Source organism: Ambystoma mexicanum, chromosome 8, assembly GCF_040938575.1.
Source record: "Ambystoma mexicanum isolate Mex_15411 chromosome 8, UKY_AmexF1_1, whole genome shotgun sequence".
NCBI lineage: Eukaryota > Metazoa > Chordata > Amphibia > Caudata > Ambystomatidae > Ambystoma > Ambystoma mexicanum.
This window is the reverse complement of record NC_090929.1, coordinates 1,219,018,650-1,219,044,772: the sequence shown is the minus strand read 5'-3', so window position 1 is coordinate 1,219,044,772 and position 26,123 is coordinate 1,219,018,650. Positions and strand designations below refer to the sequence as shown.

At 46.2% G+C, this 26,123-nt stretch overlaps 1 protein-coding gene across 3 annotated transcripts in view; it reads left to right on the top strand.

The window, feature by feature from the left end:
• The window catches only part of KIF20B (kinesin family member 20B), a 2,369,321-nt gene that overhangs the window by 1,103,681 nt on the left and 1,239,517 nt on the right, over positions 1-26,123 (top strand). For all 3 annotated transcript variants that reach the window (XM_069611316.1, XM_069611317.1, XM_069611318.1), the window contains exon 17: positions 6,402-6,463. In XM_069611316.1, the coding sequence (XP_069467417.1) occupies positions 6,402-6,463 (62 nt within the window). The remainder of the gene's footprint in view (positions 1-6,401; positions 6,464-26,123) is intronic.

Here is a 26,123-nt window from a genome sequence, read left to right as displayed (position 1 = left end):
CATCTGGCTGCCATCTCCCGATATAACAGGACTACGGGACGGGCGTCCTTGTGGTCTCATCGCCTGGTGAAGTAATTTATGAAGGGACTATTCCGATTGTTCCTGTTAAGCATAAACCTGTGCAGTTCCCTTGGGGAACACTGCAAAAGATTTAAGACTACAGGTATAGCAGTAAACCCACTTGGTAGCAGTCCGCACCACCCAGATTTACCTGGTAGCTGTGGCTGAGCAGTCAGACTCCCCTCAAGAAGAGTTAGGCAGTATGTAAAGTATACACAATATGTACCCAGACACAATAGCACAAGCAAACACTGACCAGAGCTTGGTTTCAAAAGTATATAGTTATTTATTTTTAAGAACACATAAGTTGAAAACACTCTAGCAAAGTATAGTAAAAAAAACACTTCAAACACAGTTATAATGAAAGCAGTTCCGACCCTTACTCCTATCTAGACAACTCTAAGTTAACACCACATAATTAAAACAGAGGTGAGCGCTTAACGTTAGATGACACTCTAGTAGGTTCAAGAAAGGGATAAAAAGAACAGAAATGGGTTAAACACACCACTCTAAGGTCCAGAACACTTGCAATAGGCTCAAAGAAGCACAAAGTCACAAGTGAGCAAGGGTCACTAGGCAGGGCCCACTCTTAGAGTAGCCGGAGCGAAAATGTGCCCAAGATCACACTGTTATTAGGGATTCAAAGTCTTGCAAAGAGTTAGAAAGAGTTTAGAGTGGCTTAGAAAGTTTAGCCAGGGTGTCCCAGGCACTCCCAGGGTCGAAAGCCGGGGGCTAAATCTACCCCGTACAGTCGGTAGCAAGGGAAGCCAGGCGGAACACGGTACCTTAAGCGGAAAGGATCCTCCAGCGGTGGCAGTTGTTCCAGGCAGTGGCAGCAAGGCTCGACGTCGGTCAGGGGAGAAGAAGTTCTCGCTGAAGAGCAGAAGAAGAAGGTCGTTGCACTGCCCGGGAAGAAACCAGCCGCGGAGTCCTCCGGTTAAAGGGTTGTACCGACTTTCGTGGTTGGGGTAAAAGTGGTGGGGTTCCGGTTGCCGGGGTACTTGGCACTGGCAAGGCGGCCACGAGATACCTCGAGAAGCGAAAAGAAGGCGAAAACTGGTTGTCCCCACCAGTCAAGGGAAGGAGCCACTCCGTTAAGAGTTCTCCTCGGTCGTCGGGAAAAGTGGTGAGACGGTTCAGCAGGGCTCCACCGGGTGGTGTCGTCGAAGCAGGTCGGCTCAGCTCTTCCCTCGTCGGATTCTTGGTCCTGTGGCGACTTCTGCAGTTCCAGTCCCCAAAGCCCTGCTTTTATGCAGCAAACCCCCATTCACCCAGCCTAGCTGTCACTCAAACATGCTAAGTGGTGAGCCGGCCGGCTCACCACTTGGGCCAATCAGGACGGAGTGCGACTTGAGTTACCAAGGTAACTCAGTCCAGGGTGCCTAAATCCCCCTCCACCCCTCCTAAGTACCCCAGACAGAGTGGCACCACTTTGGAGGGCTTCTGTGGAGAAGCCCGCCAAAAGTGGAACAAAAGGGCTCCACTTTGGGTCAGAGTTACAGAGGCGAACGCCAACGCCATTTTAGAATCAAGTTTTGGCAAAAAGTCCCAACCGGAGTTATAATAATAAATATATAAACCGGCGGTATGTTTAAGGCTACCGTAAATAAATAATTAAATGTGTTAGCCTAAAATAATGGGAAATCCCATAGGGAAATATTCGCGGTCGACTATAAAAAGTAGTTTCCACTGCCACCAGCCAAAACTCGATCAGGGGGGACGGAGACGTGCCCCCTCGACTAACAGACCCTGGGGCAATCGAATTGCCCCAGCCAGTACGTCCACAATATGATGGTTTGTACTGGTTCTGTTCAGGATCCAAGACTAGCAAAGTCTTTGGTGACTTTACATGCCCTGGGAGACAGTAGTCAGTCCCAGGGTATGGAGTCTATGTTGGGGAGTCCCTAGGACACCCCTGGGTCACGGCACAGAGGGTGCTGTGTAACCCACATCACAAAAATACATGAGGCCCTATGGAGTAAAAGACCCCATAGCCCATTCAACACAAGGTTTAACCAAGAAAACACACTTCAACATGTCCAAGAGTGAGGGTAAAAGAGTCTCACTCTTGGCAGGAGAAAAAAAGAAACCCCAGAAATCCAGCAAAGCTGCTGGGGGACTCACTAGGTAGGGAAATTCAGCCTAAACAGAGAATTCTCCCTAACAGTTCCCGCCGGTGAAGGCTCCTGCCCCGGCGTGGGAGCTTAATGTGGTGCTGACCAGGCTCATGGGGGCCCTATTCGAGCCTATGCATTCGGCACCTTTGAAGTTCCTGTCATGGAAGACGGCGTTCCTCGTGGCCATCACCTCCGCACAACGAGTGGGAGAGATTTAGGCCCTATCTTGCAAGCCTCCATACTTGACTTTTCATGTCACGAGGGTGGTGCTGAGGACGCACCCCTCCTTCATGCCCAAGGTGCCGTTGGACTTCCACCTCAACAAGCCCTTGGTGTTACCAGTTTTCTTCACGTTGCCTTTGACGCCGGCCGAGAGGACTTTGCACTCGCTCATGTAGCTAGAGCGCTGAAGTTCTACGTGGACCGCACAAAGAGTTTTCAGAAGACGTCATAGCTGTTTGTGAACTTTGGATCTGTGAATCGAGGGAAGGCTCTCTCGAAGACTTCCATTTCCAGATGGCTCTCCGGCTGCATCATGCACTGTCACCGGTTGGTAAACCGACCCCTGCCCGGCCGTCCGAGAGCCCATTCGACCAGAGCGATCACTGCTACCACGGCGTTCCTGTCTGGTGTGCCCCTGCTGGACATCTGCAGGGCTGCTACGTGGAGGTCGATGCACACCTTCACAAGATTCTACTGCGTCGATCGGGACTCCAGGGAGGAGTCCAGGGTCGGCCAAGCAGTGCTGCGCAACCTGTTCGCCTAAGGTGAGCCTGGTGAGGAGGTCAGAATTGTTTAATGTTGAGTTTTGGATGTAATGCTTAATGTTGAGCCTTTGCCACCTCCCGTGGTTGTGCATGTGTGTACTGCTATGTATTCTTTTATTCATGTGCATGTGAATCCATGCCAGACCCCATGCTGGAGAAGGAACAAGTTACTTACCTGTAACTGTTGTTCTCCAGCATGGGTCTGGCATGGATTCACATGCGAACCCTCCCGCCTACCCCTCTGCGGCTCTTCACTTGGTCATACTGCCACTTTGTGTGCTACCAAATCTGAGGATGGCTGCCAGAGGCGGGATTTAGGGAGAGGGCAGTCATTGGCTGGGGGCAGTATGACCCAGAGATCAGTGATTGGTTACTACTAAGAAAGACCGATAAGAAACGAAACTGATACTGATTTTTTTCTTTACTGAGGATTCCCAGCCTGACGACAGGGAATATTCATGAGCATCTGAATCCATGCCAGACCCATGCTGGAGAACAACAGTTACAGCTAAGTAACTTGTTCCTACTGTCACATGTCGGAAAACTCTGGAGTTACATTTTCTCGCCTGTGCAGGGTTGATTTATCGTATTGCCTTTGGTGATGAAACCACAATTCGAGCAATGTAGGCAAGGGAAGGTACCAATGTGTTTAATGATTGGCTCTTTGGTCAGTGATTTGATGGAGACCAATTAATCCTAGATTTCTGCTTCTCTGGTATGCGAATACCAGTAGTTCCTTAAACAGGTGTTCCACTCTGGGATTGCACGCAAGAGTTCCCCAATTCTTTTTAATGATATTTGTAATGCGATTACTCTGCGTTGAATGCTTGGAAACATATTCTAATCGGGGAGCTTTTTTAGATTCGTCCTTCTGCATTAGTAGTGTATCACGGTCAATAAGATCGATCCTGGTAGTAGCGAGCCTGAAAAAGTAAAGGCTCTGTCGCAGGATGCCGAAACCATTGGTGTTCTATAATTAGATGGCTTAAATTGCACAAACAAACCAAATGGGTAAACGAGAAGTAGTACAATATGAGAATGGTGAAATAAGTCCCTTGTAAAACTAGATGGAAGTGTGAAAGAACTGTGATGGGGTAAATACATTGGGAAGTAATAATAGCAAATTTAAATTTAGAAAACCCTCTGTTAAAAATTGGAGGATACCAGATGCACAAGAAAGACACATTACAACAAACCAATGTTCAGAAATGGGGGCTCTCAGATATAGCATAGGAAGTTAATTTCCTTGTTCGTCCTCACTTACCAACCTCTCCGTTTCCATGTAGAGGCCGGGATGCGAGTCAGCGTGGGCGGAGATGCACCCACAGGTGTGCCGCTACGCATCACCTTATTGGTCTTGCTACACATGTTTATTCCTTATTTATATGCATTATCCCGTGAATTCATTTGTACTCGTAAAGTTACACATTTTCCCATCCACTTCATGACTTGCACCTATGGAGACTGACATCCCGATCACTCTGTTCGCCGGAGGGATATGGATGCGAAACGCCGTGGCCACACCCTCCAGTGTGCCACGCCTCAGCGTCCCATAAGTCTCCATAGAAACAATTTATAATATTTGTAGGTGCGCTCCTTCGCGCGTCCTCCATTCACTGCCTGCATTCCGCAGCAGTAGGTAAGCGTTCACTTTGCTCCCTGTCAGCACTTACAATGCATGCCTTGATATGTATTTTACCAGCGTTGACGTATCCGCTTCATTTGATTGAATTCCACAGCTTGGAATAGAGTGTACGTTGTACATACATTTCTCTCACATGAGTTTACAGAGATTGACTGCTCGATCTTAACACAAAGGCACATATTTCTTTTCCTGTTTTTCCTTTTTTACCACCATATGTTTGTATATCTTTGCACCCCTCCATTTTTACCTGGTACTATTACCCTGTTCTCTTAACCTTTTTTCATGCATCTCTGCATGCATCAACCGTGGTATGTATGTTACTTTGTTGATTATCACACATTTTTGGGGAATTTACATATGTTACCCTGTTGGGCTCAGCCCTGATGGAGGAGTAACACTCCGAAATGCATTGGCTTTAGAGCTCTTCTCTAGATGAGGCAACAGCTGGCCTCCCTTACTTTTGAATATTAAAACTCACGCTTTTTTCACAAAGGAAACTCTTTGACTGGTTTTCAAAAATTGATTCTGCTTGAAGTACATGTTCATAAGAACCTTACCGAATGGATATCTTTTATACTTAACCTTTCTATATTTTTTTAGCAACTCTGTAAGGGGGACAGCGTGAGAGCGACTGGCTAACAGTGTGGTTTCCACCCATTTTTTTTTTTGCTTTGCTGTTTCTGCTGACCCAACATGAAGCAGAATAACATATTAGTTTTATTTAATAAAAACAGGTGGAAAGCTGGGCTGGTTAAACTCCTTGTGAAGTAATGTGGCTCTATGCGTGCACTGCTTGTTTATGGATGGACGTATGGAGCTGTGCTGTTAGATTGATTGTCTAATTTGGTGCCAGCTTTGTTTGGTATCATCCTGGCAAATCATATCGGGTGCCTCAGTTCTGTCAAATCCTGGAACACACTGCATTGTGTAATGTTATTTAAATGGTACATTAAAACTAGGTAGCTTTTAAAATGATTTAGGAAATCTACTGACACAGAACATTGTGTTTTGTAGGCATACATTTCCTATGCACATTTTAAATGTTGGTTGAGTGTTTTGTAATAATTTCTTACACAAACTAGCAGGTATCTGTCATGAAAGGAATGTGCAAATGGTAAGCTAGATTAATACAAGTGGAATGTTTAACTGACTGCTTAAAACCTTTGCTTTTATAGAAGTAAACCGTGTTTTGATTTGGACTGAGCCGTTTTCAAATTCTGCTTGGTGCCAGTTAATAGTTAACAAAACCCTTTCTTTTCTCTCAGTTCTAACCACTGATATTAAGGCCAGCCCTGCTAACGACTAATGGGCATTTCACACTTTTCTGAAGGGATGTTTCCAGGGCTAGTGCATCTGTGGTCAAATTGGATCCTGAAGAGAGATTAGGAACAGTCTGGATTTGGTGATTTAAACTCTTTTAGCACATTATGTTGGAAGAATTATCTTGCGGTCTGGTCTTGCCGAAGGTTATCAGACTGTGTCCAATCTTTTTCAATCTTCCTTCTGAAAAGGCAGCTATCACAGGGGAAAATGTACTGCAGCCAAGATTTTTTAGTAATGATTAAATGTGCGCAAAGATTGAAGACAGGCTAAAAAACATAACTTCCTCCACGATATACAATCTAGTAATCTGCCAGAAACTAGCAGAAAACTATTGAAAATACATATTTGGTACATGCCATTTCAAAGACTTGCGGGTTAATACTTGATCATAAAATAAGAATCTGATTTGGGAGGGACATACTTTATGCAATAGTTAGTTTTGTTCTCGACCAAGTAATCTCTTAATTAATTATGTTTCCTTTTTTTCAGATTTGGAAATGCATGTCAATAATTTAAACAGGTGTACAACTCAGCTTGATGAAGCTAATGAGGTACGTTTGAATGTGTTGACAAAAGGGGCCCGTTTTTCTTTGATGCACAGTACAAGCTTTTGGATAACCTTAATGCAAAGTGCATGTTTTTTTAATGTTCATTTTTTTTTTATAGTTGTAAACGATTACCACTTACACCACATAATGCTCATTACTAAATTAATGCTTTTGGGTGGAGGAGACGAAAGATTCCAACTATGCAACAGCTTTTCTAAACACTTGTATGGGTGCATCATTCATTTTAAGGGTCTGTTACTGTTTGCCAAATTTACCATCCCAATTTAGTCAACATGTGGCCGGACAGCAATTTAACTTAATGTGAATTATTTTTAGCATCCCTCAGACAATGTTGACCAAGTCTGTTTCTTCTTTGAAGTTCAAGCTCATTTGCCTGCTGTGCACACAATATAAGGGTTTTTGCCTTCATCCGTGTTCTCCCTAATCATGATTCTTTGCACTGCATCTGATCACCATAGACATTTTCTGAAAGCTAGCTCCTGTTTTGCTGGATGGAGGTAAGGTGGGCTCAGTGAAGATGACCGCCTGCATCTTTTTAATTTGAACCTGATCTGAGGTTCTTGGAGAGTATAGCGATGGTGAGATTTGCAAAGGACGTACACTTTATCACACTAGAACCTACACAGACGGATTATTTCATTGGAAATAAGGATAGGTGTTTCTTTTACTATTGTTTCTCTTTACATAGTGAAAAGTATTCATGTGCATGGCTTGCTTCATTCTTCAGTAGGTAAGACCCTGGGTAATTTTGCAGAAAGTGGTGAAGTTGAGGGTTCACCTATTTTTCATGCTGTTGAACAGAAACCTTGACTTTGCAGTTATTCCAAGTGTAGGAAGCCCAGGCAGTGCACCCTTGTTCCAAATAATCATACTTTGCCAATCTCTTCCCTTTTCTTCCGGCTGTATGCAATTGTAACTATCTGTTTTTTGCTACTGATTGATGCACTATTTTGTGCATAGCTTGTAGTGTTTGTGATGATCATTTGTTTTACATTTTGCCTAAACAGTCTTTGGGCATCTCTGCAGGTTTGGTAACCTAATCCACGACTATCCTGTTTTTAGAGCAATTGGTACGTTTTTGTTTGGGGACATCTTTATCTGAATGCCCCCTTCTTATTGGTTCCAGTTCCAGGTTGTTGTAAATCCAAAAGCAGTCTTTCCATCAGGGAACTTACTTTCAAACCAAGTTGGGAGATATTGTTTCCCCTTTACGGTCCAGATCAATGGCCATCCTTCCACATATACCTATCCTTATTTAAGGAAAGTGTCTGTGTGATCGGCCCAAAAAGGCTTTGTTTATCCCCTCCAAGTAGGGTTTTTTAATGGATTTTATCCAGATCTATAGTTTGCCTTATTACATAGGTATTGGGTGGGGCAGGGTGCAGTGGGACAAGGTTTCTGTCCTGTTCTTCCTTCTTCCATAATCTCAATCCTGAAGTGTGTGGCTCATCCCTCATTAGCTCTTGAAGTGTTATACTTAGTGATTTCAAATTTCCTCTGCCATTTACTTGCTTCTTTCGGTACCTCTGGTAATCATATAGCTAACGTTTGACAAGAGATGTACAGTGAATGTGATCTGAAATGTATAGATTTTTATAGACAGAAAATGGCGATTGCGGTTACTGAGGTTGTATGTCTTTCTGGAAGGGCTTACTTTGTTCTTTATACCTGGTGAATTCTTAACCTTCCATCCTTTCCCCATCAATAGTAGTCTGAAGAGAGGATTTGAGGTAGAGGGGTGATTTTTGTGAAGGTTTAGATGTGTCTGTTAAAATAGCATCTGGAACGTGAGCTGTTAGTAATCTACGTTTCAGAGACATTCTTCTTTGCTTAGTCCAAAGTTGCTGGGTTAACGTTAATGTTAATGTTTTGCAGCATGTAAACCTGTGCCAGCACTGGAAAATAACAGTAACATGCAAGTCATGCTTTTCAATTACTCCCAGATGTCGATCTGCTATGGTTGACTGTAGCAAATCATGTTTCATAAAATGTATTTTCCACTCCACACTAACAGTGAAGATTTTTAGGATAGCTTGCATACTTGCCCAGTTAGTCCTCTATGGAGAAGGCAGCTTGGGATATTGCTATTACTCCTAGATCATCTACATCGTTCTGTGCCTTGTCCTGCCCTCATGTCCCATTGGACATGTAGCTTTGGATGCTTTAGTGGTTTAACCCATTGGTGGTAGTCCTTTGTTATGTCTAGACTTGCCATGCTTCCTTAGTTTGTAGGCATCTCCAAGTGGGATAGGGTTTAGTGAGGAAACGGAAAGCTGAAGTCCTTCCTACTGTAAGACTTGGAAAAGCAGATTCTCAAACCTTCTCCCCCTCGGCCCCCCACCCCCTCCGCCACTTGCGCCAACCTCTGAAGCACAGACATTTTGCTTTAATGTCAGATATAATGCATGCTCAGTTTTCAGTGTGACCATTGCTTTAAAGTGTGGTTTCTTCTTTTTACTGATATGCAAAAAATTAAGTGTAGTGATGCACTTTATAATTGATTTGGTAATGTGTTATTTAGAATATTAAAAGTAGTAATTGAAATCAATAGTGATTTCATGTGCTCTGGGCAGGTTCCTGGCTTCCTGGCTACAGGGATAAATATGCAACAGGTGTGTGGTTCTTCAAATCATGAAGAAAGGACTGGGCACTCCTATTGGGATTTCCCCTCCAAAGGACAATTCTGTAGTCTGTATCCTCAAATGCTGTACTCATTTGTCAATCTTCCCAAAATGTATTGCAAGAAAGCAAATAAAACAATCCTTATTGAATGTTATACAATTCGTAGTTTTACAAAAGATAGTTCACAAAACATATAAATGCACAAATTGAATCCAGTAGGACAATCCCATTTTCTAACTATTAAAGCAAAAATAACCAAATCTCGCCACAAGGATTTAGTGCCATATGACGTAAGTCATGCAAGAGTGTTCCTTCAAGTAAGAAGATGGATTTTCCGGTATTGTCTTGCTACATGTTTCAGGATTAAGTTTTCATTCAGGTAAGTAAGGTATTTAAAAATATGAAATAATCAGTATGCCTGTTAATATATGAGGAATCTATACACAAATAAACCCTTGGGGAATCTACTAACCTTTATAATCTGGTAACTGGCGATGACGACTTTTAAGATGGAACTGCCTAAAACCGAATCTCTTTTAATAACTAACCTCTGATGATATCTGTGCCTAGGAGTACTCAATTATGTAGCATCACTCACTGTTTATCTTGAATATCACTGAAAGGACTACTCTTCGAGACTTATCTCAAAATGCAGCCTATAAGGAGACCATAATACAGAGTGAGAGCCACTTTAAACTAACTGATAATATACTGCCCTGTCTAACTGCTTACCTTGCATACTGTTAATTCTCAGCGTGGGGCTGGAGCGGCTGTAGGAAACGGCCTCCTGTCCCTCGCTAAGGTTTATACTACCGTTGCGACATGAAGCGCCATCCGCAGACGTGAGTGATGATGCAGTGTCACATGACAATACAACCTTGTTGCAGTCTGGTCGTATACAATCTAGGTACAGCTGTGAGACGCAGTGCTATTAACCATATTGTTTTTCCTGACCATGGGGTCTTCTATGGTATAACAGTTACGCATCAACTCCTATATTGGTAACTATTGCTGTTTCTGAGGAGCCCGGTTGTTCATCTATCTCATGAACATAGTGATGTCATCAATATGTTGTATTCACGGGTACCTTCCACCCCATTGCCTTAATTGTTTGATAACAAGATGTCCATGTACTACTTAAAAACTATCTGTCAAGTGGTAGGTAAGCTTTTGTAAAGTCCAGTTGGGATTGGACTCTACTTCTCTTGGTTTCAGGCCCTCAACTTCTAATATAGATCTGTACTAACCAAGGTTGGTAGAGTGGCATAGCAGCCAGGCCTATCTTAGGAATGTGAGCTGTTAGTACAAACAAATCTGAATTTGCATAGATCCAAAGAAACGCCAATTTCAATTTATATCAAAAGCAGTTATGTGTTTTATATATGCACAAGGCAATACGTAACTAAAGAAATACTGTATAAACTAATAACATCAAATGCAGAGCAAGATAATGTGAGTAAATCACAATATACTTTTGCAACCAAACATAAATGACTTCAATCTGGTAACTAAAAGCACTTTTTGGAATATCTCAGCAATATTTTATTGTAGGTGAATCAAGAACGCAATGAACCAACTGCAACACGTAAGCAATAAATCTTGCTAAGACTTAGGCAGCCTTTTCCTAACTAGAAGAGTTCCTCGGTTTAGGTTTTGGAGGGAAACAAGAAGTGCCAAAGTCAGTAGGAGTGGAAGATTTACTGTAGGAGAACCAGCAATGCCAAGTTAATAAGAAGGCAGCAGTTCTGACAAATCTTCTCAGTACAGGTATGTAGCAAAGTTAGTCTTAAAGACACAGGGGCTTTGGAGAAGCCTCCCTGTAGAGGCACAAGCTGTTAGGCCTGGGCGACTGAATTTGGGTGAACACCCAAACAGCAGAGCCAACACTCCAATGACAAAGGAGCGACACAAATGGGTCAAAGTAAGTGTACCATTAGCCCCACATTAACGGGATAGCGAAGATGATGCACGTGGATGCCTTCCTGATGCACGAATGCAGACCTGGTCTCCTGTTTCTTGGTCGTGGGGGACGTAAGGAGAACCGCTGGCAGGGACCTTGCAGCAGCAGTAGTTGAGAGGGAATTCCCAGCAACGGATGATTCTTACTCCCAAATTGGTTTGAGGTTTTGATACCTTTGTATCAGCACCAGTAGTGAACGTCACCACCAGTTGGAATCTTCTCGTTTACTCAGTTGTGCACTCTGGTGAGGGGACTCTGGGCAGAGGATTCTTGCTCCTGGAGGTCCACATGGATGCCACCGAAGTTCCAGCGAGATTTGTCCACGGCAAGACTATGCACTCCAAGATGGTAGTGGGGCCCCAGGTATTGGGGTTCAGCAACCCAAGAAGGTTACTGGATGTCAGGGGAATGCTCTAAATGAAGGTGGTCTTGAGGCTGATCATGCTCAGCCGAAAGGAGAAACTCGTCCTTGGTGGAGCTTCCCTGTCGATTCAGCAGGGTGTGGTCAGCAACAGTGCTTCAACAGGTACTGGAGGTCCTGCAGGAGTCTCTGGTCATCTTCTGCTTCGGATCTTCTGTTCCAGTGGTGGTATCTGCCTTTTGTCCAAAAAGCCTTGCCTTTTATGCTGGAATCCATTCATTCAGTCCAGAGGAGCTGTCAATCATCTTGCAGTGGCTGTCTTCTTGCAAGATAGCCAGCCTTCCCAGTTCAAACTGAATTCCGCCACGCATACCATCAAACAAAGGCCAGCAAGGTGTCGGGATCCTCCCTCCCTCGCTTCCTGCCTGAGCAGACAGACTGGAACCTTGGTGGGCTTCACAAAGGAATCCTGCCAAAGACCTAACTCAAAGGAAACCCAACCCTACCTGGAACGGTAGAAGGGCCAAGAAGGAACTTGGAAACGAAGAATGGTGAAACAAGAAGACAAGGGCCTTTTTGGGATAATAGTAACCCACTGCCACCCGCCATTTAAGGTTGTCTGTTACTGTAACTGGAAAGTTACAGGGGCAGTGGGAAAGGAGTTAGTGTAACCCCGCAGCATCCCACAAAAGGTGGTGTGCTGATCCCACAAAAGAACATGTGAGTAATATAAAACAACCAAAAAAATAGTCATAGGCACCCCTCTGCAAGAACGAGCACTGGTAAATTACCTGTTTTTTGGTTTGGTACCCACTCGAGAATCTGCAGCCACACTTAAGCTCACTGTACCTTTCACAGAAGGGAAATTGCCATTTGCATATCAGTCTTTGTCCTGCCCACATGGACAGTCAAGCACTAAAATGCTATGGCAATTCTCTTCTGAACAAGAGTACCAACAGCAACACCAGACACTTGTTTCAGCCTTGTTGGGCCTCATCAGTGAGGTGGAGCTGTGCCTCTGAGCACAGTGAGCAAAGGGCCCACGTCTAAGCTCAAATGTGGCTGCAGACTCTAGAGTGGGCACCTTTCCATAGCACAGGTCATTAGGCAGCGTTTGTTCTCTGAGGGGTGCCTGTACCTCCTTTTCCAAATCCAAAGCAATATCCTACTACCTTTGAGAACATTTGTTCTCATGAGTAAATAAAATAGGAGTCCAAGGGACCCCCCGCAACAATGAACATAGGGTGTTGTGTGTTGCAAAAATCAATTACCTTACCTCTAACTTCTGACAGAAAGCAGAAGGAATTTACTGGCGCACAGTCCTCAACTTACCACAATCAAAGCTGGTGGGAGCAATTAGGAATGATCTTACTATACAGTCTCTCAACTCCATTATAGCACGAAATTAACTGATGCTATACCGAAAAATGCTCTTACCCAACTCGTCGGTGATACTTAAAGCAGTTGAACAAGAAGTGAGAGATGGGGAAGTGCAAGATGCTTCAACAATGGGAGAAGAAATATATCTCATTTTTGGACTGGGCAGGCTGCTCTCTAGAGGATCTCATTCACACTCCGGGAAAAGTAAAAAAGAGTGATGGAGAGAGATTGGATACAAACCATAGATGAAGTCCAGTTAGTAAAATCAATGAAAAACATCCCAAACAATCCAGTGAAAATTAATCAAACGAGAACCTACCTATTGAAGTGCCCTTCCAAGACGCTCCGCGAAAACTTTATGCGGATCTGCCTCAACATCGCATACACAAATGAGGTATTAGAGAGGCGAAAACAAACCAACTCCAGCCTCTGCCGATTCGGCTCCCAACCAGACTCAATAGAAACCTTGAAGCACCTACTGCTAACATGTAGAGGGGTAAATGAAACTCGTTTTCGTCATCTGGGGCATTTACTTGGCAACTTTGACTTTGTGGATGATGAGGGAATATGGAACAACTTGTTGAGTGGTGAGAACACTAAATGGACAATCGCAGTGGTGGGGTTTTATGAAAATCTCGGCCTTCTAAATCGCCAGGACCAGGACAAACCAAGCAACGCAATTAGAGGAGCAGACGCTGCGAAGACATAAAACTGCATCCCCACTCAATCCTCTCCGTCTAAATTTCCCTTCTCACAAAGAGCAGAGGCTGGCAGGATCTGGACCTTTTTCTTTTTTTTTCTTCACCAAACCTAGGAACAATCTTGTAAAAATTGTTTCTTTTTAAACAATTAAGTGTAAAAAAAAAGAAAAATTTACAGATGCCTGCAGTAAAATGCATGGAGCAATGCATGTCTCCCTTGAAGTGAAAATAACACACAGAAGTAGTAAAACCAGGTTCCCAGGGCAGAGCAAAAAGAATGAGTGAGTGGGTGAAAAGTTCCACTCACTCAGGACAGATACAAAAATGCCAGAGTCCAGCAAAAGTGCTGGTGGTCTCCAAGGTTGAGGGAAATTGGCACAGAAAATAAATTCTACTTAACAAAAAGACAACTGCATTAGTGTTATACTGCATATTACTATTTCAGCATAACATTAGAACTGTACTAGCAGTACATACATGATTCACAGTTATGTTAATGAAGGTTAAACCTGGTCAATGTGGTAACGTACATCTTCGCTTGAAAGAAAACTTCCAATACATCAATTCATAAAAAAGTTTACTATTCTAAATAAAACGTATTCGAGAATCAATTAAGTAGTGAATCCATATCCAGGACACACTGTTTTAGGGATTGCATAGACATCCCTACATTTTAGTATTGAAGAGCTGTCCTTTTCTAAAATAGAAACACTAACTTCCAATCGGGCAGACATTTTGGCAGTCTCTGGAAGAAGCCTCTCGTATTCATAATCTTATCAAAATCACAGCAAGTGAATTGTCATGTAAAGAAACCTAAGGAACTTATTGGACAATTAGAGGGACTCATCCTTAGAGCAATTTGCCAAAGTTGCACGGGACTACACTGTAACACTATTATAGAGCTCAACGTATCGCCGTGGATTAAAAGTTAATTTAGAACCCACGCTGTGCAAAGATAACAGGCATTTAGTAGAAGGATCTTGAACAAGTGTTCACTTGTTTTAATAATCTTGACTACTGAAGAACTATCTAAGACCCTAAGCACAGTTGAAGTAGACATTGAGTCAACTAAATCTTCATTGGCATCTTTATTAACTAATGAACAGATAACCGTATTAGAGGATGTAAATACCAAATTGGATGAGCACAAAAAATAGTCCAAGAAAATCAAAGTTCAGTAGAGAAACTTTAGATTACAAATTGGACATAGTTTATCCTTGGAAAGAATACTATTGTCTGAGGGATAGCCAGTATAATCCGATAAATCCACTTGGTGTAAAACAGAATTTACACTCAGACACAAAATCGTCGGATGTGCGGTGGTAAATTGAAGTAAAAAGCTCTTCCAAGTTGTGTAGATGATCAACTAAGTCCTTCTGATTCTGCATCAGTTCAGGCATCTTAGAAGTTGCAAGGCTAGAAGCAAGAAGAAAAAATCCATCCAGGAACTTTTCCAGGAAGGAAGACTGATGAGCTAATATCTTAGAATTTCATACGTCTGAATTTGAACACTACAAAAGCGATTTCTGTTCCACATTACAGAAGTTTTTTACTAAGAGATTCTTTTTTTGGGACTAACTAGGAAGATGAAACTCAGAATCACAAGCGGAATGTGAATATCTACAACTTAAGGCTGAATGCAGTTTTAGGCCTCCAGTTCAGAACTCTATTTTAGAGGCATTCCCAAATCAGGTATTGAAAGAATATTTCTTTTAGGACAAGATTGTGTGGTAATTTCTCCAATTGTGAACTAGTGCTTTTTCATCTCTGGAACAATCCAGAGATTATTTCAAAACCAGCTGGCAAGGGTGCCACCTTAGTCATAATGGACATATGGAAGTACCAACAAGAAATCCAAGCAGATTTATTAGATTCTGAAACATACATGGAGATTTTTGATGACCCCACAGAACAAGTGAGGAGCATTATTAAGACACTTCTCGATGAGGTGGAGGCAAATGTTTACATACACACTGGCATTCTGGTCTAATCTTCATCCTATAATGCCGGTTCTATACATGTTCTGAAAGATTCACAAGAACATACAAAATACTCCAGGACGTCCAATTATAGTGGCGAGCAACAGTTTACTGGAACAGTTTGCACATTACAAAATGTTGTTTAGCCTTTGTGTCAGTCTTCAAAAACATATAGTAAAGATATCTACTTAACTGAGATTCAAACAATTTTCAATCAATATTATAACCTATTGCTTACAATGCACGTCTCCAGCTTGTATACAAACGTACTCCTATGTCCTGTCCCCTTTACCCCAACCTTGTGGGCATCCCCCAACATGGGAATGGTACCGGAACCTTTGGCAGCGAAAAATTGAACTCCCCCCCCCCCCCTTTAAATTTTGTGTAGTACATGGGGGTGTGGCCTCGTTTGTGGGAACGCCCCACCCTAGTCCCTTTTTCCGCACGGACGATGTCGTACCTGCCAGCCAGCACGTAGACTTTTTAGCTTTGAGCTTGCTCCCTCTTTTGTTTTTGCAATCTTAACTTCCTTTCTGTTTCTCACCTCCCCCTATGCATGTCGGCCGCAGGAGGATTCACGAGATATGCCTCCTGCGACCGCTCGTTTCCGGCATTGGATGCCAATGCACTCTGTCTTGAGTGTTTGAGGCCTGACCACCGCTGGGAGACACATTCGGCTTGCAGTACTCTCAGACACAGGGTACTGAAGAATCGATTGTCATGATGGAGTGAGATATTCCACACTTTCCCTCCTCCACACTTGACTAGACCCCCAGGACCTCTCGTCAAGACAAGGTAGGCCTTCTGTTCAGCATGGCCACTCCTTTCCCGGGTTCCCCACAGATTTGGTTCCTGAATTTCAGGTTTTGGCAGGCCCGAGGCCCGAGGCCTCTAAAGGTAATGGCTCCCAAGACGATGGCAAAATATATAATAGAGGGCGCCTGGCAGTGTCCTGATATGTCCAGGAGGGGAAATGGGGAATAATGAAAAAAATCAGGGTGGGAGATCAAAACAATTGTGTTTTGGATTCATTTATTAAATCTCATAACAATTTCTTTTGCATACTGCTAAAGTATTTGCATTTTCTTTTTCACAAAAAGACAGTAAACGGACAGATTTGGCACTTTAACAAAGGGGGGTTCTTCTGAGTACCAACCTTCATTCCTGAGGTAAATTTCCTTGTATTAGTGCACATTCTCTAACAAACAAATGAACATTTCACTATAGACATGAGTAAGTGCTGCCCAGGACTACTAGTGGTCCAGGGGTTTTTGAAAAAAACAGAACACACAATATGTACATAAACAAAAAAACTGAACAAGGAGTTGTCATAGATCATCTGACACAACTCCTTGTTCACTTTTTTTGTTGAAGGGGATTTGCAAGACTATTCCAGCTCCCTTCCCTCTGGAAGCGGCATTGGATCCTACGGGCAAGGCTTCTGGTCTCCTCAGGGATACATAGCCTTACGGCTACACGCACTAGGCGCCTCGGCCCTCTGACCAGGAGTGGGAGGCCCATCGCCTTGGAATGCCGGGCCCCTGAGCACCCGGCTGCTTGTGAGGACCACTGCTTCGAGCGATTGCTCTTTATCATGCGTTCCCTCAGATGAAGGGCCTCCTGAAGGATATTGTGAAGGTCATCCCGCAGGTGGTGCTGCCCTGGCCTGCTCCTCTGGTACTCCACCCTTTCCTCCAGCGCTGCTGGTTCCTGTGCCGGTCCCTCCACCGGTCCAGGCCCTACTGGTTATTCTGACCCCTCAGCCTTCTGTACCACCAACACCGCCTCCTCAACAGCCGTTCGACCGGTCTGCGGCTCCGGACTCAGGGGGGACCCCGCTGGCACCTGTGTCCCAGTGCCTGGATTCCCCTCGGTCTGTGCAAAGGGGGGGGCAATGACGACAATAGCGCCCAGGACAATGAACCCTTAGCATCTTTTAAGGCATTTCGTGACTCCCTTCAGGGCCTGGCAGAGATCTTGGATGTCCTTCTGCCCAGGGAAGCCCCCCTGGAGTCAGGAGCGCTAGAAGAGGTCTTAGGGAGGCGCACCACAATCCGGTCTGGCTTCCCTCTCCAGAATGATGTTTTGCAGGTGGCACGAAAGGTCTGGGAGAAGCCCAGGGACAACGCCTAGATGAACAAGAAGTTGGACAGCAGGTTTAGGCTGACGGATGGGGAGCCAGTCTTCCTTGCCGCCCACCCGCAGCCGTTTTAGTCACTGGTGCCTGCGGCCACCTTGTATTCTAAACCATCGTCTTTGTCATCTTCCTCCACGGGAGCCATCTCCTGCTGCCTTTGCAAGGAGGACAAAGTCCTTGAGTCTTGGGAAAGCAATGTTATTCCATCTCGGGACTGCATCTACGGTAAGCCGATGCAGACACACTCTTGGCTGTGGCTAACCAGTAGCTGTGACAGGAGCTAGGGGAATTTCTGACGACCTCCCTTCGGACAAGCAAGCCTCCTTCAAGGCCGGTCTGGCAGATGCCATTGCTCAGGACCTTATGTAGTCTTCAGTGCCTTGGAGTCGAGATGAGGACGGCGTGGATGCACGCCACTAGGTTTTCAGCTGATGTGCTGGAGCAGATCCTGGATTTGCCATTAGAGGGCGTGCACCTTTTTCATTCGTCAACCGATGACTAGTTGACCAAAAAGGAAACCTCCACTCAAACTGCCAAATGCTTGGCCATGCTAACAAAACCAGGTCAGACATCGTTCCCTCTGTCCCAGGGAAGGACCGGGTTCTGGGGCCGCAGTACATGGAGGCCTGACATGTCACCAAGTGACAACAGGAGGAAGCGGAGGACATTGTGCAGAGTTCTCGGCTCCCTCTCCTCTGCCTCTAACGCCAAGAAGCAGTGACGTCAAGGTCGGGGAACACAGCTTAGCTGTGGGGGGCAGTTTAGCTCTATTCAGGACACCTTGAAGCGTCTTTTCAGCAACCAGTGGATCCTATCTGTGGTCTCCACAGGCTTCAGTCTTCCTCTACCTTTGCCTCTACCGTCCTCTCCTTCTCTTCGTCAGATCAGGTCTTGGCTCTTTTAAGGGAGGTCCTTTCACGCTTCGAGATGCAGGCGATAGAACCGTTTCCTCTTCTTGACATGGGCTTACGTTACTATTCCAGGATTTTTGCGATACCCAAGAACAACCAAACTGGCCTGAGGAAAGTCCTGGACCTGTCATTTCTAAGTTTGTTTTCACTGCTGGAACAATGCTGTCATACTGTTTTCAGTATAGGGTGCTGCACTTCGGCCTGAACTGGGTTCCTCGTGTATTCACGAAGTTGATGAACGCAGTGGCGGGCCGTCATCTGTACCCTTACTTGGACTGGCTGGCTGGTGAGGGCTGGTTCACCCGAAGGGGTGGTGCATTCTGCCAAAGATTGGCAGATATCCTTCATCAGCCCCTCATCAGGAACAGCTTGGTTGGAATTGACAATTGTACCACAATGTTTTACCTGAACAAGCAGGGTGGCACCCCCCTCCTCTGCATGGAAACGGTATCGGTCTGGGAATGGGCCCTGATGGAGGGAATTTGGATTTCAGGAATCCACCTCCTGGGGGACAGCAATGCAGAAGCAGACCAGCTGAGCCGGTTTGGGGTTCAGCACTTACGAGTGGGAGTTGCACACTGACTCCTTGTTGCCCCTGTTCCAGCATTGAGGGTTCACGGACCTGGATTTGTTCGCATCCCCTCTGAAATCCAAGTGCCCTGAGTTTGCTTCATGGGCAGGATGGGGGTCGGTGGTCTCTAGGAGATGCATTCCAGTTCGCTTGGCTGGTTGCCGCTCACCCCTCTGCTCCAGCAGTTCCTCTGCAAGTTCCAGGCTTCAGTGGGTTGCAGCTGCATCCTGGTTGCCCCCAACTGGCCTTCGAGACCCTGGTTTTCAGATCTGCTGCAGTTGTGCTGTCCTTCCCAAGGACTCTCCCGCGTGGGAGGGACCGTTCAGGTCCTTGTACCAGCACATGCACCAAGGCTGCTGCAGCTACCTTAGATCCTCCCGGTGGTGTTGAGGGACCGGAGGGTTCTTGTACTGGATTGTCAGCCGAGGGGCTCTGCCCTTGTACCGGCAATATGGCCGAGGGGCTACTCCCTAGTATGAGCAGTACGTCCGAGGGGGCGCCTAAATGCAGCTCTACCGACCCCCGGTCGAGGGTGTCACACCTACCGGGTCTAGGCCCGAGGAGCAGGCTAAGCCTTGTGATCCACACGCAAGAGTCTTGGAGGAGGCGGGGTCCAGCGAGCCGAGCAACATGTCGCAGGCACGTGGCAGGCAGCTCGACATGATGGTCTCCGTGCCAGACAGAGGCACCTGCCGACACCATTCCAGGAGTTCAGCGAAGAACGAGTGTCGAGGTGGGACTGGCCTCAACCAGGTATGTGGCCTACAGCCTATCTTTCTTATGCGCAGGGCAGCTTCCCACTGCGTCCATACGGGCAGGGTATGCAGCGGCTCCAGCAGCTCCCGGCTACGCCATCAGTACCCCCTACCGCCTCTCTGGCCTGTGAAGAGGGATTCTTCGAGAGGATCCTCAGGCTCATGAAGTCACCTTGGATGGCGGTTATCCTCAAAGACGCCATCAAGGAGGGCCTCCCTACGAAGCTACCGTCAACACAAGCTCCTCCGGCGGCACCACCCCCGCTGCCTCTGGCCTCACAGCCGCTGCCTCTGGCCCCCCAGCCGATTCCTCAGGCGGTTCAGTACCAGCTTCCGCCTCCTCCTCAGCCTCCGGCCGTGGTTTCCTCCATACGTCCCAACCTCCCCCCTAATAATACTGGTGTCATTAGGCAATGTTAAATCTATTGTTGACGTGCCAATGGGGACTGAGGTGTGGCGCCGGAGGGCAGAGTTAGGGCAGTGCATGCTCCATGGGCTGCACCCCTGCGCACCTTTAAATTTAAAGGGGCAGAAGGTTTTTTTCTGGTGAAAAAGGGTTCCGTCTCCCATACCTTCGAAGGGACGCCAATACAGTATGGAGGAAAGAGGACTATGGACTAGGATTACGTTACTCACTACGGTGAGTAACTTATAATTTCTCTAACAAAACCCTCAGAGATGACCACAGCTGGTTGATTGCATGGCTCGCCGACGCCTGGAGGGCCTTTGACTCTGCTTCAGTACAGAGTCATGCCTCGCTCAGGCAGTGAAGGTCTACCCAGCGAACCACCTCTAGTAAGAGGTCCAGATCACATGATGAGTTGGCTAGGAGCAGGAAGAAAAAACAAAGCGCCATCTATAGACACGCCAAAGAACCCATCAAGGTCTTCAGAAAAATCCCGAAGACATCCACGGGCGGTAAGCCTTCCTCTTATTCTTCTAGGGATAAAGGAATATCCGCTCCATCTACGAGACACACCACTCTTGCCGTTTTGACGACCACGAAAACCTCATCCACGACCCTGTAGACTGGCGCAAAACCTCAACTGTCGACTATCACAAAAATGACTCCATCCAGTACCTCGACGTCTAAAGCATCATCTGCGACAGGTTCAAAATCTTCATTGATGCCAACGCCGTGGATACAAATTGCTCAGCCCTCTTCGTTCACAGCTCTTCCACGTCCAGTCCAGCCACTGGCTGTGGGAGTTGGCACTGAAAAGGTTCAATCACCTGCTGTGGTGGTTCAGCTCGTCCCTCGACATGCATTACAGATGGTAGACACTCTGCCTGTATCTTCGGAGGAAGAATTGGAAGGGGAATTCTCACCTTCAGCCCCCCTCCTGACATTCCTCCACCTAGGTTGGCATAGGGGCTGAAGCTTAAAGAGAGGCAATTACGTAGCGGGGTGCCCTCGCCACCAACCAGGATGCCACACTCACCAACCCCTAGAGATCCTCTTGACATTCTTGCCAACTACCAACCCTGCTATCTAACCTACAGCAAAGGTTACCAGGCCTGGGAGCAGCACTGCTACCACCAGAACCCAGGCACCCTCGAGCAGAGCCCAGTGGACATGCCACTCTTCCTCGCCGTACTAGGGAATATCAGTGGCTGAAATGGCCATTGTAATGACCAGGCAGTGAATCTGAGGAGGATTCTGTCCACATAACTGACCCAACAGATGACTATAATGGCATCCCAGCAGAGGGTGAACAGGACGAGGTCCCCCTTCTGAAAAGATCGGGTCCTTTCACGCCATAAGGGGTAGAGCTGCTCAAATGTTTGGACTTTCACCAGAGTAACAGAAAAAGGACATCCTCTGAAATTAAAGATGGGAACAGCAGAGTCCATCTTCTCTATACCACTCTGGCATGACATTTCTGAGGAAGGACCCATCCGCCCACAGAATCTCCCAGAAAGAACAGGTTCGACAAAAAGTACATGGTCTCAAACTCGGCGCCTGCCTGTGAACGCAGTCGACACTGGATTCTGTAGCTTCCGCAGCAGCTTGCAAGCGCTCCTCCAATCCATCATGCTCAGTCCCACCAGATAAAGAAGGTAAATGCCTGGTGGATGCTTTTGGTAAGGGGGTCATCGCCACAGCCGCCACTTCTATAAAGGCAGCTCACCATGACCATCCTAGGTAGATATGACCGTGAATTGTGGTTCAAGATAGGACCTGTCCTTGAATGTCTCCCGGAAGATGAGCGGCAAGAAGCACTAGCTATCTTCCATAAATGCGAAGCTCCGTCAAACCATGCCATCTCGGTCTCCGTCGACATTGCCGACACTGGGTTTTGCCTATTAGGGCATGGTGCTGTTCTGTCAACAGTGCTGGCTTAAGGCAACAAACTTCAGCTCAGAAGTCCAGACGTAGGTGGCAGATATGCCATTCGACAGCATAGATCTATTTGTGGAAAAAGGTTGATTAGACCCTTCAATCTATTGAGATGCTGGCGCTGCCCGCTCCCTAGGCAGCCTGCAACAACAATGTAAGTCTCTTTTTGGAATGGAAAATCCTGTTTCAGCAGGCCATCACGTGACTACTGACCGGCATATCAGTCTATCTAGGCATATCTAGCTTCTCAGTGTTGGTGCCAAAAAACTGGAATCCACTACCACTCGAGCTCAGAAAAGTAACCTCTTTTACTGTGTTACGGAAAGCTCTGAAAACAAAGCTCTTTAAGTAGACTGTCTGCTATGTAGTTCCCCTGTAACCTTGGAACATACCTATTTCTCTGTTTGTTGGTTGAAAGCTACCTTGTAAATGCTTTGTATCTGTATCCAAGTGAGCCTGCTGTAACAGCTCCACGATGCCTCGGGGCCACTGCGCGCATTATAAATGCAAATAAATAAAAATCCTACAAATACCCTTCATACTCCACACCAGACCCTTAAAGGAGTGAGACCCTGTCCTACAGTGGTAACCAGCGCTGGTGCCGCACCTCACAATGTAGGGGATAATCTTCAAAACAGCCCTGACCCATCCAGGGCCCCGTCCTCCCACTTCAGCACCCCAGTGAAAGAAAGGCTATCAAAATTCGTCCAGGAGTGGAATCCCCACCGACAAATGGGTGCTCTCTCATTTGGCAGGGCCATACGCTGGAGTTACAAAACAGCCAACAACCATCCCTTGCAGAGAAGCCCATCAGCTGCTACAGCAGGAGGTCCAAGCGTTAACTGGAGCAGTAGAAAGAGTTCCAACCGCACAGTGAGGTACAGGTGTCTACTCTAGGTTCTTCCTTGTAAGAATGCAATCATGTGGTTCGAGGCCCACTTTAGACCCACAGGCTAGTACGAGCACCATCTTATGCCGCAGCGGCACACAGCACTATGCTAACCATTCACTGTCTTAAATCCCTCGGCTTCTCGATAAACTTTTCAAATTCTTGTCTCATCCCAGCTCAGCAAGCGCTGTACCTGGGTGCGGAGCTTAACACGATCTCCTGCACAGTGACCTCGTCAAAGAGCGGTTTGTAGCACTCCTCCGCAAGGTACACCAACTCACCACTACTACGTTGTTTTCAGTCTGCACTTACAAGTCCTTGTTGGACATGATGTCCTCATGCATTCCGCTGCTGAATCACTGCAGGCTACACATGTCCCCTGCAAGAGTTCCTAGATGCTTGGTGGGTGCAAACCTCCAGATCGTGCGTGGACCACATACAACTAACACAGCAGTTGAGAAACCATTGTCACTGGCGGTCAACCGGAGCTCATCTTGTCCAAAGCACCCCCTTCCGGCAGCTCCATCACAAGGTCACCATTGTTAGGGAGAATTCTTATTCTATGGCTAATTTCCCTTACCTAGTGAGTCCCTCGCCAGCTTTGCTGGATTTCTGGGGTTTACTTTTTCCACTTGGTAAGAGTGTGAACCTTTTTCCCCCCACTCTTGCAGTGTAATTTTTGTGTGTTGTACTTTTTGTGCTCATGGGCTATGGAGTCTCACCAACTCCCTAGGCATCATCTTTTTATTTGTGTATTACACAGCACCTTCAGTGCATTGACACAGGGTTGTCTTTTAGACTTCCCAATGACTCAAATTTTCTGGGGCTGACTACTGTCCCCCAGAAACATGTAAAGTTGCCATTAACTTTATATAGTCCCATTTACCACAGATCCAGTACACCCCATCTTACATGGAGTATTGGAAAGGGTTAACTACTATCCCTTTTTATCTGTACCTCTTGGAGCGTTGTTTCACTCCCTTAACATTAAGACTTGGCTGGTGGCAGTGGTATCTACCCTAACGTTTCGATCACGGTTATATTACATAACGTGGTAATGTTTTAGGCTAATATAGTAGCCTTGAACATGAAACCCGCTTGACCATATTGGTTTTAATTTTGTTCCGGTTGGGTTTCATCACCATTTCTTCTTGTTAAAATCTTTCTTGTTTTACTGTGCGCGGCAAACCGGGTTTGCCTCCTTTGTTCACCGTTGTTTGGCGGGCTTTCCTAGAGAAGCCCTCTTTTTGGCGCCTGGGTGTCTAGGTGGCCTGAATGTGAGGGAGGGGTGTAGTCACCCCCTGCAGAGGGTCTCCTTGGAGACCCAAGTCGCGCTTTGTAGTGATTGGCTGAGGTGGTTGTCCGGGCTGGACAACCCCCCTGCTGAGTGATTGACAGCCAGGCTTTGTGAATGGGGGATTTTGGCATAAAAGGCAGGACTCTTGGGCTAGAAGTCAGTCGCCACTGGAACTGCAAGGAACCGAAGAGAAGCAGAGAAGAAGATGGCTGCTGCAATCCCGAGTCCCGGTGAAGCCCTGCTGCAGTCCTGAGCTATCTACCCTTCAAAGACAAGAGAAGAATCAGTCTGGATTCTTCTTCCCTTGAGCCTTGTGGGATCAACCAGCTCGCCTCTCTTCAGCCAGAGAATCCTCTTCTGGGACGAAATCACTGCACAGAGCTGTAGTGGTCCGGATAGCCATCAGAAAAGCCCTCTCCTGATTTAAAGGAGCGCATCTTTTATTAATCGTTGCTTTTGCTGCTGCTGGCCTCATCCCTGGGTAGTGCAGATTGCTCCAGATGTTCTCCTTCTTGTCTCCACGACTGAAGCTTCAGGAACCGTGAGTCTGCAGGAACTACCAGGAACCACTGCCGTGGCACCAGCTTTCTTCAGCGGAATAAGGTACTGTGCACATTTGGTCGTTCTCTTCGTCCGACCTTACAGAATCGGGTTGAACCCTTTTCCTCCACGAGGGCTGTCCTTTCTTCCTACCCTCTTATAACTTTTGCCTCCTTTTGACAATATCTAAGTACTCCTGGCGTCTTGAATCTTAAACTGTTCTTAACGTGTGATCCTCGACAACAGAGCATCTGCTCCCGTGACACTGGCGCAGGCCTATTGACTTTATCTGCACCCTAGAGCGAGTCCTCTGATTCCATTGCCTTGACAAAAGTATTGCCCAATGATTTTTCCTAACTACTCCCTTGTTTTAATTCTTTGTGCTAAATGTGTTTGTCTTCGGTAACATTTCTTCCACGGGTACGCGTTTCTTTAGTAAGACCAAACTCTCATTACTGTCAAAAAGTGATCACGTATGTACCGCCGGTAACGTCTTTGGTTCACAACACCGGTCTGCCACCCCACCATAGACTCCATACCCTGGGACTGACTACTGTCTCCCAGGGCATGTAAAGTCACCATTGGCTTTACTAGTCCCAAATTATGAACAGAAACCAGTACAAACCATCATATTGTGGACGTACTGGTCGGGGTTATTCGATTGCCCCGGGGTCTGTTAGTCGAGGGGGCACGTCTCCGTCCGCCATGATCGAGTTTTGGCTGGTGGCAGTGGATACTACTTTTTATATTCGACCGCGAGGCTACCAACTTTAATTATTTAATTCTCATAGCCTCGAACATACCCCCAGTTTATTTAATATTAATTCGCCGGTTGGTATTTTTTGCCAGAACTCGATTCTAAAATGGCGTTTGTGTTCTCTTCTGTGACTCCAACCCAAGTCGAGCCCTTTGTTCCACTTTTTGGCGGGCTTCTCCACAGAAGCCTCCAAAAGTGGTGCCACTCTGTCTGGGTACCACAGGGGGTGTGGGAGGGGGTTTAGGCACCCTGGACTGAGTTACCTTGGTAACTCAAGTCGCACTCTTGTGTGAATGGCCCAAGTGGTGAGCCGGCCGGCTCACCACTTAGCATGTTTGATTGACAGCTAGGCTGAGTGAATGGGGGCGTGCTTCATTAAAGCAGGGCTTTTGGGACTGGAACTTCAGAAGTCGCCACAGGACCTGAGAATCCGACGAGGGA